The sequence below is a fragment of the Arvicola amphibius genome, chromosome 12, assembly GCF_903992535.2.
Source record: "Arvicola amphibius chromosome 12, mArvAmp1.2, whole genome shotgun sequence".
Classification (NCBI taxonomy): domain Eukaryota; kingdom Metazoa; phylum Chordata; class Mammalia; order Rodentia; family Cricetidae; genus Arvicola; species Arvicola amphibius.
Window position 1 is genome coordinate 80,639,738 of NC_052058.2, and position 15,198 is coordinate 80,654,935.

At 37.5% G+C, this 15,198-nt stretch overlaps 1 protein-coding gene across 1 annotated transcript in view; it reads left to right on the plus strand.

Moving 5' to 3' along the window:
* The first annotated feature begins 10,003 nt into the window (after positions 1-10,003).
* Positions 10,004-15,198, plus strand: part of Crb1 (crumbs cell polarity complex component 1) — a 141,455-nt gene continuing 136,260 nt past the window's right edge. The window contains exon 1 of the mRNA XM_042054027.1: positions 10,004-10,246. Within this exon, the coding sequence (XP_041909961.1) occupies positions 10,004-10,246 (243 nt within the window). The remainder of the gene's footprint in view (positions 10,247-15,198) is intronic.

Genomic DNA, 15,198 nt, shown 5'->3' on the forward strand with positions numbered 1-15,198 from the left:
TAGGTAAAGTCTGAGACATATCATTTTTCACAGTGTTCCTAGAACTTGCTCCAGTCACTCTTGGAACTCACTTTAGAGTGCTGGAGTTTCTACCTTCTCTCTTTTGCTACCTTTACTTGCTCATATGTCTTCTGACTTTTTAGTAAATCAATATGTTCTTCAATTTATTGGCTAAGGTTTGATGTTTAGTGGCTGTGTTTCCTTTACAACAGATGTTTGCCTTTCAAAATATGCTTATATTGGGGGATATAGTGCAACAGCATGCTTGCTGTGCAATAAAGAACAACAGCTTGGGGTCCCCAGTACCCACATGAAAGTGGGGCATGGTGTGCCTACCTATAAATAGGGAGGCAGAGAAAGTAAGATCCTCGGGGTTTGCAGTCCAATGACTCTAGCCAGTCAGGGAGAGACCTTGTCTTAAAGAATAAGGTGAAGAGCTATTGACTAAAACACTCAACATTGTCCTCTATACTTTATGTGCAAACACAATTGTACACACATGCACCACATCTTATATATACACATACACACAAGACATAAAATAAAATATACTTATTTATCTTTGCATACTGTGATTTTTTATTATAATTTGAATTTATTTTTTAAAAATATATAACTTACAGTTTATATTTTATGTGTACTAAATACCTTATAAAGAGATGCTTATAAATCACATAGTTATATGCATATAACTGTACATATAGATATTTTATATGCGTACTCATCTTACAGAGTTATTCTTCCCCATTTATATAAAGACAGTATTTGTTAATTCATGTCTCAAGGGTTACCCATTTAGTCTTTTGTATACTGGTTACAATAATTCGCCACTAAACTTTTTTCTTTTCTTATTATAAACTTTCTTTTTATTTATTCTTTGTGTCTTTCACATCATGCATCTTGATCCCATTTATCTCTTCACCCTTTTGTATCCACCCTCTGCCCTTCCAACCTCCCCCAAAGGAAAATAAATAAATTTTAAGAGTAATAGAAAAAAGTAAGGAAGAAAGAAAAGTATCTTCATGGAAGCTGTAGTGTGACACAGTGAGTCACACAGTGTACCCTTTTACCATATATCTTTGCTTGCAAGTGTTTATTGCAAAGACTCATTGATCTGGTTCAAGGCCTTGGTTTCTGCTACACTATCAACATCAGGCCCATAGTGGGTCTTCTCTTGGATATCCTATTGTTGCCCTCTGTCAGAGATCTGCATAGGGTCTAGAGGACCTACTCCTTCATACGCTCTAGCAGATCAAAGATGGGGTGGATGTAGGGGTAGGTGTAGGCAGAAGTTTCTTCCTTACCAATGGTGTGGGTAAGAAGGTGCTTCTGTCTATGTGTTGCTTTTATTGGTTAATGAATAAACAAGTGGCTTGGCCTATAGCATGGGAGGAGGAGGGTGGAGTCAGATACACGCCATGGATCTGCTGCTGGAGATAGAAGTGCTGAAACTTTGCTGGTAGGCCATGACCTCATGGTGATATACAAATGAATAGATATGGGTTAAATTAAGATGTTAGAGTTAGCCAATAAGAAGCTAGAGCTAATGGGCCAAGCAGTGAATTAAATAATATTTTTGAGTGGTTATTTCATGACTGGATGGCCGGGATGAACAAGTGACTCTTCCCCCAACATACTAACAGCTCCCATATAAACACACTGAGATTTATATTAATTTTAAGTGCTTGGTCAGTAGCGCAAACTCATTACTAACTAGCTCTTACAACTTAAATTAACCCATGATTAATCTATGTGTGTCACATGGTTCATGGCTTTACCTGTCCTCCAGCATGTCTTGCTCCCTCTGTGTCTCCTGGTGACTCCTCAGACTCTGCCCTTCTTCCTCCCAGCATTCTCAATTTGGTTGAACATAACCAGCACAGTAACACAAATTATTGACATACCAGCATACAGGGGGATATTTCACATGGTCGCATCTAACATATTGAAAAAAACAACAGATGGTCGGTCAATGGCTCTTTTTTAAGAATAATTACAAATGAGATTTTTTATATTGATTTGTATTGAGCTCTATATTTTTCTCTGCTCCCCTCCCCTTCAACCCTCTCCCAAGGTCCACACACTCCCAATTTACTCAGATCTTGTCTTTTTCTACTTCCCATGTATGCCTCTCTTAGGGTCCTCATTGTTGTCCAGGTTCTCTGGGGTTGTGATTTGTAGGCTGGTTTTCTTTGCTTTATGCTAAAAAACCACTTATCAGTGAGTACATGTGATAATTGACTTTCTGGGTCTGGGTTACCTCACTCAAAATGATGTTCTAGCTTCATCCACTTGCCTGCAAAATTCAAGATGATGTTACTTTTTTCTGCTATGTAGTACTCCATTGTGTAAATGTACCACATTTTCCTTATCCATTCTTCTGTTGAGGGGCATTTAGATTGTTTCCAATGGCTCTTAAGAAAGAATGAATCTGTTTCTTTGAATCATAGGCCTTGGTTTGACAACCACATAGGTTGTCAAATTCCTTGGGACCCGTTTGGCCAAGAATTAGATGCAACTTAGCCCCAGCACTGGAAGCTTTGTTTGGTGACTAGAGATGGCCAATTGAGACTCCGTGTCAACCATTACTTGGAGACTTCATTAGGATCACCTTCATACACTTTAGGAGGTTTCTATTGCAGTAGGTTTCCATACCACCCCTCAAATTCTAGTTGTCTCTCCCTGAATTCCCTCCCTCAGCTCTGTCTCCCCTCTGCCTCCCTTTCTGTTTGTGGAGACAATGTCTCTTGCTGGCCTGGAACTCACTAACTCATTAGTCTGCTTGGCCAGCAAGTCCGTATGTCCTCCTAGATTTTTTTATGTGGCTTCTGGTGGCAGAACTTATGTGAACAGCAAGCAGTTTACCATCTGAATCATCTCTCTACACCCTACATCTTTATTTTTTGATAATACCCAATAGTCTCTTCACTCTTTAAATTACAATCTGCTGCTTTATTAACACACATTATTACATACTTGACACCTACACACCAAGTCCAACAAGGATAATTATTGGCTAAAATATGTTGCATTAAAAATAGATCATCTATGGAAAGAGACTCAAATTACTTAAGAAATTAATGTAAATTACAGATTCTGTGTTCAGAGCTATGTACGGAAAAGGCATTCATGACTTAAAGAACATTAGATCATAAAATGAATTTAGATGTTGTATATTAATTCAGGAAATAAGATTGCCAAATTGTTACCATTGCTAGGTGTAGAATGCCTAAGGAAGAAAGCTCAAAATTTTATTTTGGTCTGTACAAATATGCACACATACACAAATAAAGAAAAACAACTCAAGGTTCAAGAGATGTGTGTAATTATATGGTAAAAGAAGTCTAGAAATTTTAAGAATAGATAATAATTTTTGGAGTAAGGGTAATGATGTGCACTGTATATAAACAGAAAGAGAGAAAGTTGGAGACTGAGAGAACAACAGCTCTATTAGATATGTAATAGAATACAGTACTCTTCAAGGGCTTTCTGTGTCCTTTATCAGCCTTTTTTTTTAAATTAACTATTGCCGTGTCCAAAGGACTACTGCTAGATGTTTACGATCATCCCCTTACTGTCTTGAAAATAAGTATTAATTGTATGGAGAAACACTGAGTTCTTCTTAAAATTAAAATGTTCAAATACAAGGCTAAAGAAAGTATTTAGTATATCAAAGTTTTGCTGTACAAACATGAAGATCTGAATTCAGATCCTAGCATCCAAGCATTAGAAAAATAAAAGATAAAGGCCAAGCATGGCTTGTGTGTCTCTAACCCCAGCCCTGTTGTTCTGGGAAGAGGAGGACAGCTAGGGCTTGCTGGCCATTAGTTTAGCTTCAGGGTCCATTACAGACCCCATCTCTAAGGAGTAAGGTGCAAGAGTGACAACGGAACACCTGATGCCTTCTTCTGAGCTCTGTATACACAGTCACACAGTAGTAAGAACACACACATACACATCACATCTACGAATGTTCAAGGATCTCCAATTATTGTAAATATTTTTATTTGTAAATACCTTGTTAAAATATTTAAAGTTAATATTTAAATTAAATATTAACTTTTTAATATTTAGGTAAATATTTAAAGTTTTTAACTTGGAAAGAGCTACACAATGCAAGTGGTGAGTTCACTCATCTTAGAAAGTAATGCTTGCTATCTAGCTTTTAAAACTGAACAACAGTAAAGAACTGATAGAGCTCTCAGTAGTTTGAGACTCATTGCTGACACCTTTGAAACTGAATTACATAAAGCAAAGCCAACGGTGGCTAGCAGTGAGCCATACAGTGTCCATTCTGAACACTAGTAAAGTGTGCTAAGAATCACCAACTTCAGGAAATCAAAGTAGAGGGTGCAGCAAAGAATAAAATTTAGCTGAATTCAAGATATAAACCAGCTGTTCAGCTAAACTATTTTCATTTTAGTTGTTTTATCTTGACATAAGCCTGCAGCATTATTTGCAGCAGTAAAGACACAGAAATAAGCTAAGAGTTCATAGATGGGCAACGACGAATGGAGAGAAGAAACCCGGCAAACACACAGGGTAGGGGATTATTATCCACTCATGAGAGAGGAAACCTTGGGGACAATGGTACGGCATTATGCTATGCAGAATAAGTTCTTCAGAGAAATTAAAATAATGTCTGATCTCACCTGCATGTGGAATCTAAAAAAGCTGAACCCCAAAGCAGAGTTCTAGGAATTATCTGTTACTTAAAAGATTCACATATTTTAAGTGAGGTAACCCACACCCAGAAAGACAATTATCACATGTACTCACTCATAAGTGGTTTTTAAACATAAAGCAAAAAAAAAAAAAAACCTACAAACCACAATCCCAGAGAACCTGGACAACAATGAGGACCCTAAGAGAGACATACATATATCTAATCTACATAGGAAGTAGAAAAAGACAAGATCTCCTGAGTAAAATGGGAGCATGGGAATCTTGGGAGAGGGTTGAAGGGGAGGGGAGAAGAAGGGCGAGGAACAGAAATATATAGAGAGCTGAATAAAAATCAATAAAAGGAAAAAACTGTTCAAAAAGATTCACATTCTAAGTTAGATAAATAACTTTTGGGACCAAATGCATAGCACAGAAACTTCAGTTGGTACAATTGGATTATTATTTGAAATTTTCTATAGAATAGAACGTAAATGTTCTTGCCACCCACCTACGTACCTACACACACACACACACACACACACACACACACACACATACACACACATGTACTCTCATGTGCATACACAGACATTAGTAACTAGATTGTAATAATCATTTCATGGTAAATCATATATCAAAAATCATAGTATTCACCTTAGATACATATAATTTGTTTATTAATTATACCTAAATAAATCTGAAAAGAACTACATGAATAGTTAAAATTATATGTTTTTGAATAAAATATGTGACTATTTTGAATAAACTTGGGAAAAAGGCATTTTCTTAAGCAAGACAAAACACTCTGAATTCACAAGAGAAAACCGCTATTAACTTGCAGGCTCTTTTCCCTGAAAGTGACCAAAAAACAACTCAAATTTCTTTTGGCAAAAAAAGGTAAATGGTAGGTGGTAGGTGGGGGCAGAAATACATTGCTTGTTCAGTGCCAATGATTAATTCCCATGGATCATCCATTGTATGGGAAATGTTTCCTTTAAGACATTTGAATAGAACAAATGCCATTTCCGATCAGTTCTCTAACTCTAATTTTATAAAAATCTAAGTTAAATTATATGCACAGAGTAATAAATTCTTCAAATATTACTTACTATTCACCAAGGAATGCAGTTCTTAGACTATGCTACACCTCAGTGTCTGCAAGATCTAAGACCTGCATCCTTCATGCTGGCACCAAGAACTTTTCAAACCATCTGTATATGATTCTTTACACCAATAATACTTGGAATTTAGCTCAAGACCACTTCTGCACAATGTCAGACCTTAAAAGTACTGCATGCCTGTGAACATCAAAAGTTATAATGAAAAAATCCATACATTCGTTCTTTTGGCTTTTGGTTTTAATACACAGACTCTATGCTGAGAATCAGGACCAAGAGATTCGTGAGGTGTGGTTGCTGTGTCAGTTAACAGGAGAGTGGACTACAGGCACCACAATGCCAGGCCAGGGGTTTGGAATTCCCTCCCAGTGACAGGCAGGTCCCTTGTGTTTCCCCAACTGTCTGCTCTTTGTTAGTTCTGTGTCCCTTACGCCTGTGCTAGCTCATTCTGTAGAGGGCTTTGCTCTTTGTGCTAGATAGCAAAGACGGGTCCTTGCTATTCCAAGCTCATGGTCTTTGATATTTTCTACTTTACAGGTTCTGGGGGGCATCCTTTTCTGTAGCAACTTTTTATTTGGTTCTTTGCTGAGTAGTGTTTCTATGGTTGTTTTTAGGGTGAGGAAACATCATTTATTTAAAAAGATTATAAAACAATGACTCTACTAAGTGATTTGGGGGGAAATCATAACATGATTGCAATGTCCTGTAGTGTTTTCCTCTCAGCTTAATGTTGTTTTTTTTTATCAAAATCATACAAATTAAATAACTCAGTCCAACACGATAAGAGGGAGCTCTCATTAATGAACTAGCCTAGAAACTCGGGGATGCTCTTTTCACAATCTCACCAGTTCAGTCCTTATACTAATCCCAAGAAAACTGTGCTTATTTCCAATTTTTGTATTTATTCAGCCGAGTTTGGACACAAAACCAGGTCTTCCTGACATAAAAATGTGTTAATGACTGCTGAGAGAAGAAACCGTCTTCCCCAGGAATGAGGACCATGACTGGTTATCCAATACCAAGTAATCAGTCCTAAAAGCAGATACATATGAGCAACACTAAATGGACTCAGCAGTTCATTTATATATCATGGACTCATATACATATAAGGGGTGCCTGGGATCCAGGGTCACGGCAAGTATGGTCATGGAAGTTGGTTGGAGCTATCACAGAAAAACATATTACCCAGGTGATGTAAACAAAACGGACAAAAATGTTTTGTGCACACACAAAATTGTGTACAGCACTGGCTCAAGTTTATTGTTGATTATTTGATCATAGTAGCTGCTTTGAAATAATTCCAGAGTTGATTGCAAATACAATGTTAACACAGTTCAACAAAAGCCAGTTTTAGAGAATTTCCTTACAGTAATGCAAAATAAGCAGATAGGAATCAAAATGTTCTGAGATGTACAAAACCCACCACACACGTGAAGATGAGTATCAGAAGCAATGTTTGATTTATTCTCTCATGTAGGTCCTCAGTATAAAATGTAATATGTGAATACAAATATAAGGCAGTAGCCAAATTTTTATATTTTCATAAAGAATGGAGTTAATAACAATGCTATTCAAATGCAGGGAGTCAAGTTGCCCAGTTCACTCCAAATACCTCCCTCTTATTTAAGAGGTTCCAGATACATTTTTATTCAGATTTGAGTAATCTAGGTTATTCCTCCTTAAATAAAATACTTAGAAAATGAGAACAGTTATATCTTTCTGTAGATATTCCATAATGATTATCTCGTAGGTAAGCGGAGACTAAAAGGTAGCATTTAATTTTTATTCCGGGATCGACTATTTAAATATTAGCTTTTGGTTTGCAATAGTGCTTTCCATCCAATGTACTAAAACTGCAGCTTTTAATTTACACCAGAACAATGTCTTTGACCTTTACTGAGCTAATGTCTTACACTGTTGTTATCATTACATTATCTTCTCCTCAAATTGATTTTAAATGTTTTAAAAGTCATTCAAATTGTGCATATGGATGGATGGGTGGGTGGATAGATGATGGATAGATAGATAGATAGATAGATAGATAGATAGATAGATAGATGTATAGATGATAGAAAAGATGGACATATGTCTGTTTTAATCTGCATAAATCATTTTTATACAAGATTGCCAAAATTCAGCAGTTTATTACTGTTTCACACCTTGCATTTTTTGAGAAAGAGATGAATTAATTCAATGTTGTTTGTCAGAAGTTGACTTTCAATATGATACCATATTAGATTAATATTTTATTATGAACTGCTATGAGAGATAATTTTATGCATTTAACTTGACAAATTGAATACATAAGAAGAGACTACAAGGCATATTATTGGGAAATTTTCTATAATTTTGAATGATGGTTTTAAAATAAAGGATAATTACATTCAATTTTTAAAATACTCTAAATTTAAACTCAAATAAATGAAATGAGTCAGTAAGCAAGTTACTGGGTGAACAATTTAAAAGTTCATTTCAAGAAACACAGCTTTTCTCTGAACAGTACAGAGTAACTCCACTGTTCTAGTGATGGCTTAGAGTGAGCCTTTTCTCTCAGTTTCCATCCTCATTAAATTTACTCTTTTTTTTTCTGTTTCCAGCAATATGTAGAAACAAAACCATCTTGGAGAGGGGATGATGGCAAATGGATGAAAGACTAGCTTCTTGTCATTTAGTGGTTACTATAGCAATAATCATGATGGGGGATTTCCAGCTGCAAGTGGTTTCTATAACAACGTGATAGGGTGCTTTTGAAAAGGACCAGAGGCAAATGGATTCTTCGAGAGTCTTTTAACCCTTTTATGCCAAGAATTAGTATCCTCTTCGAAGACCTGGCTTATTTGATAAGACATGAAACTATCTCTTTAATTTTTGAGAATTAAACAATGAACAGTTTTATACAATCCTGGCTTGAGCTGATGAGATTTTAGGCTCATTCACTTCTGGATACCAATAGCACCCATACAAAAGAAATCTAAATAAAACATAGACACTATGTTTAAACCATACAAAATATTTGTGACAGATACAAATTTTCACTGGATTTTAATTTACTTATTTATAATTTATGTGAGTGTTGCACACAGTTATAGAGATCAGAAGCCAACTTGGAGAGGTCAGTCTTCTCCTTCCACATGAGGGTCCTCAACATCGGACTAAAGGTCAGGCTTGGATGCCAACACCTTTACCCACTGAGCCATTTCGCCAGCACAAAAATGATATATATTTTATAGTATTCACTAAACATGTGGGAAACTTCAAATAGCCTTCATAAAACAAGCTTTTAATCTTCACATAGATTGTCCAAAGGTTGTGGGTTTAGTGAAATAATACGCACTAGCACAGTGGCCACACACTGCTGTATGTAGAGATACTTCTCTCTATGCAGCTTAACTTCTCATATCTTGTCATACCATTCAGCATGTTCTAAATCATGGGTAGTCCCTATTTGACTTACAAGTCAGTAAAGTATTGTGAAAGAGAATTTAGTACCTTCGTTGAACTCATTGAATTTTATTATGAAAAAATAAGACCGAACAAAGCAAAGGCACCCACCCATCTCATTTAGGAGCACTGTTTAAGAGATTCTAAGTGCAAGATCAAAGGATAGACAATATACTCAGGACACAGGAGTGGTTGGTAGTGGACTGGATACAATCGAGAGATATAAGGATGTAAGATTTAAAGGTAATTATATAATCTGTTAAAGGTGAGAATGGTTTGCTTGTTTCAGTTCAGTGAGTCAGCTAGTACTGGAGGTATTCACGGTGATGGCTAATATACAAGCTTCATTTAAAATACTATAAAGTTAAATACTATTATTAGACAAAACTTCAATTAGAATATTCAATTTACAAGATATAGAATTCGTGAATTATTTGCTTGTCTTCACTTTTCTTTTTCCACTAGCTTGCAAAACATTTTAAGCACAAAGGCAAGTCATGCCCATGTTTAAGATCAGGTACTTCTGGGGCGTGACTCCTTATGCACTGTTTTACAGCAGAGCCATTCCATGCCTTCATGCTTTTCTCTTTAGTTAGGCTGCCAACTCCATATATGAGATGCTCTCTTCCAGCTCTCAGAAGGATTTCAACAGCCCTGCATCTCCTTGGGAACTCCCAAGCATCAGTATTGCCTTTTCCCTTGAGTTTCATGTTAAGCAATGCAGTCTCGGAATTCATTACATACGCGTTTGCCTTTCCCTTCTGGGGAGAGTTTGCCAAATGGGTCCTTGTGAGATCAAGACCTGCTTTGCATGCGTGCTGTGCACTTGTGCAGATGAGCTGAGGCATATTTGTGAGCATCAAGGCCCTGCTCAGACAGCATGTGCCAGAACCTGCCAGGCAGGAAGCCACTCAAACTCCTCCAAATCTTATCCAAACCAGAGGCACGGTGGCATCACAGCTGCTGTGCTCAGTGCCACGGAGCTGACAAAGAAAGTGAAATCTATTCAGAGTAGCTCCCAAGTTAGCTGGTAGCCACAGTAACCTGGGTTTCCCCCAGATTCCATCCACAACTTAGAGAGACCTGGCAGAAGCAAACCAGTCTCCCTCTGTTCAAGTGTAGTGAGCCATAGAGTGAGCAAAACCAATTTCCCCGGGGAAACCAATTAACCAGAAAAACAACAATCAGCATGTATTCTCCGAACTATTCAGGACTCATAGGAGTATTCAGAGTGTATAATCAAGGACCAGAGAGACAGTACAGTTTTCAAAGCACTTTTGGTCCAAAGAGTGAGCTTGAGGACTGGAGTTCCAATCCCTGAAATCCACATAGAAATCTGGAGGGCCACTTCAGCCCTCCGTAAGTACATATGCACATGTATGCATACATCCTTACACACAGATGCTCACACAACTGTGAACATGAATGCATGTACTCATGTACCACACACGGAAGAATAAAATAAAGAGTGCAGTCATAACTGAATACATAGATCATATACACAGACACACTAAAGAAACCTAGTTCTTGAACTTAAAAAGTTAATTTTTTAACAATCTTGAAATGAAGGACCACTGAGGAAATACAAGACGACTGTTATGTTCCTTAGCAACTAAAGTCTTATGGCTGCTCAGGTTGGAGATATACAAGACTGCAGTGGCCTGGGGGATGTGATGCCTTGCATGCCTTGCATGCCTTGCATGCCTTGCATGCCATGCCCAGAGCCTCTAAGGATGCCCACTATTTGAAGATACCTTACCTTACAAATGTAGCATGAAAGTTTCTGTTATTTTTTTGTACCTTTTGGAAGTCACTTGCTTGTGCTTCCTGCTTACTCGGGTAACATTATTTTTCTTCTCAAGTCTTTGATAAAGACTAGACAGTCACGATTGCTTTCCTCTCATAACTTAGCTAAGACACTTTAGGTACAAGACATTGACTCGTCAGGATAGGACAGCTGTTGGATTAATCTCTGTTAGTTGCCTATTCATCTATAGCCTGGGCATTTAGTATGTGTTTCGTACTTGATAGCTGTAGTTCTATTTTGTGTTTGTTAGTCCCTTTTCTTTCTACTGAATGATACTTGATATTTATCCTTATTATATATAGTTTTGTACTAGATTTAAAAACCTTTTGTTTAGACAAAAAGGGAGAAGTGCTGTGGGAAATCATTCAGCTAATAACTTTTGGTGGTACCAGACTTAGGGGCATGGTCTTCTGTCTGGGTTGTGATTGCTTTTAAGAGAGAAGGAAGGGTTCTCTGCCTCTCTCTCTTGGGTGGTGGTGGGAGATCTGATAACAGCTCCCATGGCCCACAGAACAGAATAACATGGCAGCTTGCTACCTTGCTGTTTATGAGTGTTCTCCAATAAATATTTATTACCCCCCTTTATTTCAGGCTTTCATGGTTTTGCTTACTCACAGTTACACCAAGATGCCTTATTTGTAGTTACAACAATAATAAAATAATACATTTTAAATTAGAGAAATTTATATCATGCACAGTCACCACTCCCGCATGATTCTTCTAGGGCTTGGTGGCTTCTATAAACACATGAGAACATCAAGAGCCACACTCTCTGGGTTATCAACCCCTGGCCACATGTGGCTTTGAAAACACGTCAAAGTATAAAGTATGTATCAGAATTCAAAGAGAATACGAATGGCAGCATTTTATCTCAGTCATTTTTATAGTGATTATATATGGAAATGATTGTATTTTCAGTATACTTGATTAAACTAAATAAGTTAAAATTAATTTTCTCAGTTTGTATCTTTATATTTACTTTTATTTTTTGTGCACACACACACACACGTGCCATGGCTTTTGGGTTTGGGGACTTGGTTCTCTCATTCCGCCGTGCAAGTCCCAGAGACTGAACTCAGGTACAGCAAGTGCCTTTATCGACTGAGCCCTTCTCACGATCCTGTGGTTTTTTTTTTGTTTTTTTTTTTTTTTTGTGGAGTTCGCAGAACACTCACGGTATGTGGCCCCCATTCACCTGCTGAGAGGCTGAGCTGGTACAAATACATGTTATTTCTATTTCCATGTAGTCCTGGGCCAACAGCAGCAGCTGGGCGCTTCCCAGGAAAGCAAATGTCAGGCTTCAACCCACATGTGCTGAAGCTACGGCTTAACAACATTTGCTGAGCTTCTGATGAACACTGATGCTTGGGAAGAACAGGTTGAAATAACCTTTTCAGGGCTGCTCCTCGTGCTTCTTTCTTCTTTATTAGACTTCTTTATTTTTAGATAAATGTCTTGCAGTCCCTTAGCATTCTGTTCTGTTACATATTAGAAGCGCAAAATCAGTGAAGTTATTTGACATTCCAGAAAATTCCACACTTATAAGATGAATGTAACTTTTCTTCATCCCATAATATTTTCATAGAAATTAAATGAAATTATAAGGAGACATATGGATCCTAAGGAAGCAAAAATTTAGAGACATTTTCTGTCAATAATAACATTAATTATTTTTATTATTTTGACTTTATTTTTCAGGATTTTTGTGCATGTACACAGTGTGTTTTGATCAAGTACACCTTTGTTTCCTCCCTCTAATTTGTGTCCTCACTACCACTTTTCTCGCCTGTGCTCTCTCTTTTTTTTAAAAAGCCTACTCTGTTCACTTAGTGCTGTTTTATATGCATGGGTACAGAACCATCTACTGGAGCATAGGTAGCCTCTCGGAGGCCATACACCTGAATATGATTACCATCCCTTCCCAAAGCCATCTATTACCTATAGCTTTTCAGTTAGGGGGTGAGACTTCAGCACTCCACTCTTGGTCGTGTGCTGGTTTTACTTATGCAGATAGAGCTGTTGTGAGTTCACATGGGCACTGGCCCTGTCATGCCCAACAAACACTGTTTTGTTGTACATGTCCACTGCTGCTAGTCCTTAAGTGTTTCACTCCCCGTATAAACACGATCCCTGAGCCGTGTGTGTGTGTGTGTGTGTGTGTGTGTGTGTGTGTGTGTGTGTTGGGGAGTATTTTATAGATACCTGGTTTAGAGCTGATCATACCATAGTGTCTTGTTCTCTGCACATCAATCAATTGTGATTCTCAGTGTTAATCTACATCCTCTACAAAAAAGCTTTTCTGATGAAGGTTGAGAGATGCATTAGTCTATTATAAAGATAAAAACTTGGGGCCTGTTCAATACTGTTTAACAGAATAATAGTATTAGACTCTTCTCTGGGGTCTAAGGCATAGTGAATTTACAAACTTTTGGCCCAGTTAGAGCTCTAGACTTGAATTCTATATTGTGGGTGGCTTTAATACAATGAAAAATACCTTTCTTTCTTTCTTTCCTCCCTCCCTCCCTCCCTCCCTCCCTCTCTTTCTCTCTCTCTTTCTTTCATCACTATTGCAGCAGTGGGCATATCTTGCCATGTCAGTCATTAGTGTAGCTCGCAGTGTTCACAGAGGAGTTACATTGTTGAACACTCCCCAACCCTGTAGTGTAAGTATAATCCTCTGGCATTAAAAATGCCACCTGATAGAGATGAAACTTTGAGGTTAATACCAGCTTGTTCTCTCCATTTTCCATGTCTTAAATATGTGTTGTCTTCAGCAATAGGGTCTTACTATTAAGTCCGGGAGGATAAGCAAGGGGAACACAATGGCTTGTAGTGTTGGTAGTCTATGGGTCCCCACTGACAAGAACTTAAAGAGAGGTAGCCTATTCCAGGCACTGAGTTTTTATTTGATAGCCTAAGGTGTCTAGGAAAGGCATTGCCCCCCACTACAGAGTGTCTTGGTTAACATTCCATATACATGTTTCAGATGATTATCTATACTATTTTAGTGTTTAGAAGGAATTCTTAGACTTCGAAAGGCTGATTTCAATGTATTATATCAATTATGACTAGTGTTTTCTTTGGCCTTAATTATATACAGTAAGTTTACTTAGCATATGGATAAGACTGTAACAGTAAAATAAAAACTGTTCATCTTTTTTTAGAGCCAAGGCAGTGTCTCTAAGCTTTTCTGATTATTGCTTTGCAATGGAAGATGATTTGTAGCTGTGTTTGCAGATCACTTCTTAAAACATGGTCTTATATACTGCAGAAAGTTTTTTCTTTTTTATTAAAGGTATTTTTAGTTATACAGAGAGAATCTCCACTTTGGTCTACTAGAAGCAATGGCTATGATAAAGTGCAAGTCTATTCTATGAAGTATAATTCTATCATTGTTAAAGTATAAACTGGTTATAATAATATCAGAGCCTGGAACTGATTGATTATAGATGGCAAAGAAACACGAAGAAACCCTATTCAAATGTTCATTGACTAACATTTACTAAAAAGTGATCTTCACAATTTGCATTAGTTGACAGAAGAAAGCACCTCCTATACAGTGTGCATGATTGTAGCCCAAGGCAGAAGCCATGTGATGTATCACCCAAGCTGTAATGACCAAGACCAAATCCAACCATATTCTTAGGTGTGCAGACTATAGATTGTGGAGCTGAGACGCTTTTATTACACAGGGAAGCTTTGGATGGGAAGGGACTTAATTCCATTAGCAATCAGAAAAATACATGCGAAAACATATAGCAAAATGCTTTTTTTCTTCAAGATATTCAAAATGTAGCCACAGGAAAGTTTCTCAAAAAGCCATGAACCCTTCAAGGAAGTAATATTAGACTACAGACTTTGAAATACAAGTGGCGTCAGTGAACTGTGGCCACAGTCTCCTTAGCTGGAGCAAGGAAGCTGCTCATGAGGGTTTGTCTGAGCAGTAACTGTTAGCATGGAGGGGTTGGCCTCTACATAGACAGAGTACGCCATTTGGTTTCCAGAGGATATTGATGGCAACAAACCTGTACGTCTTAGATCTCTAAAAACACAAAATGTTCTTTTCGATATCATAAAGTCACATTTCTTGAATTTATTCGCTGGAGAATGTTTTTATCGAGCACCAACTCTGTAAATTGACCTTCCCTAGTTAACTGGGGGCAGCTA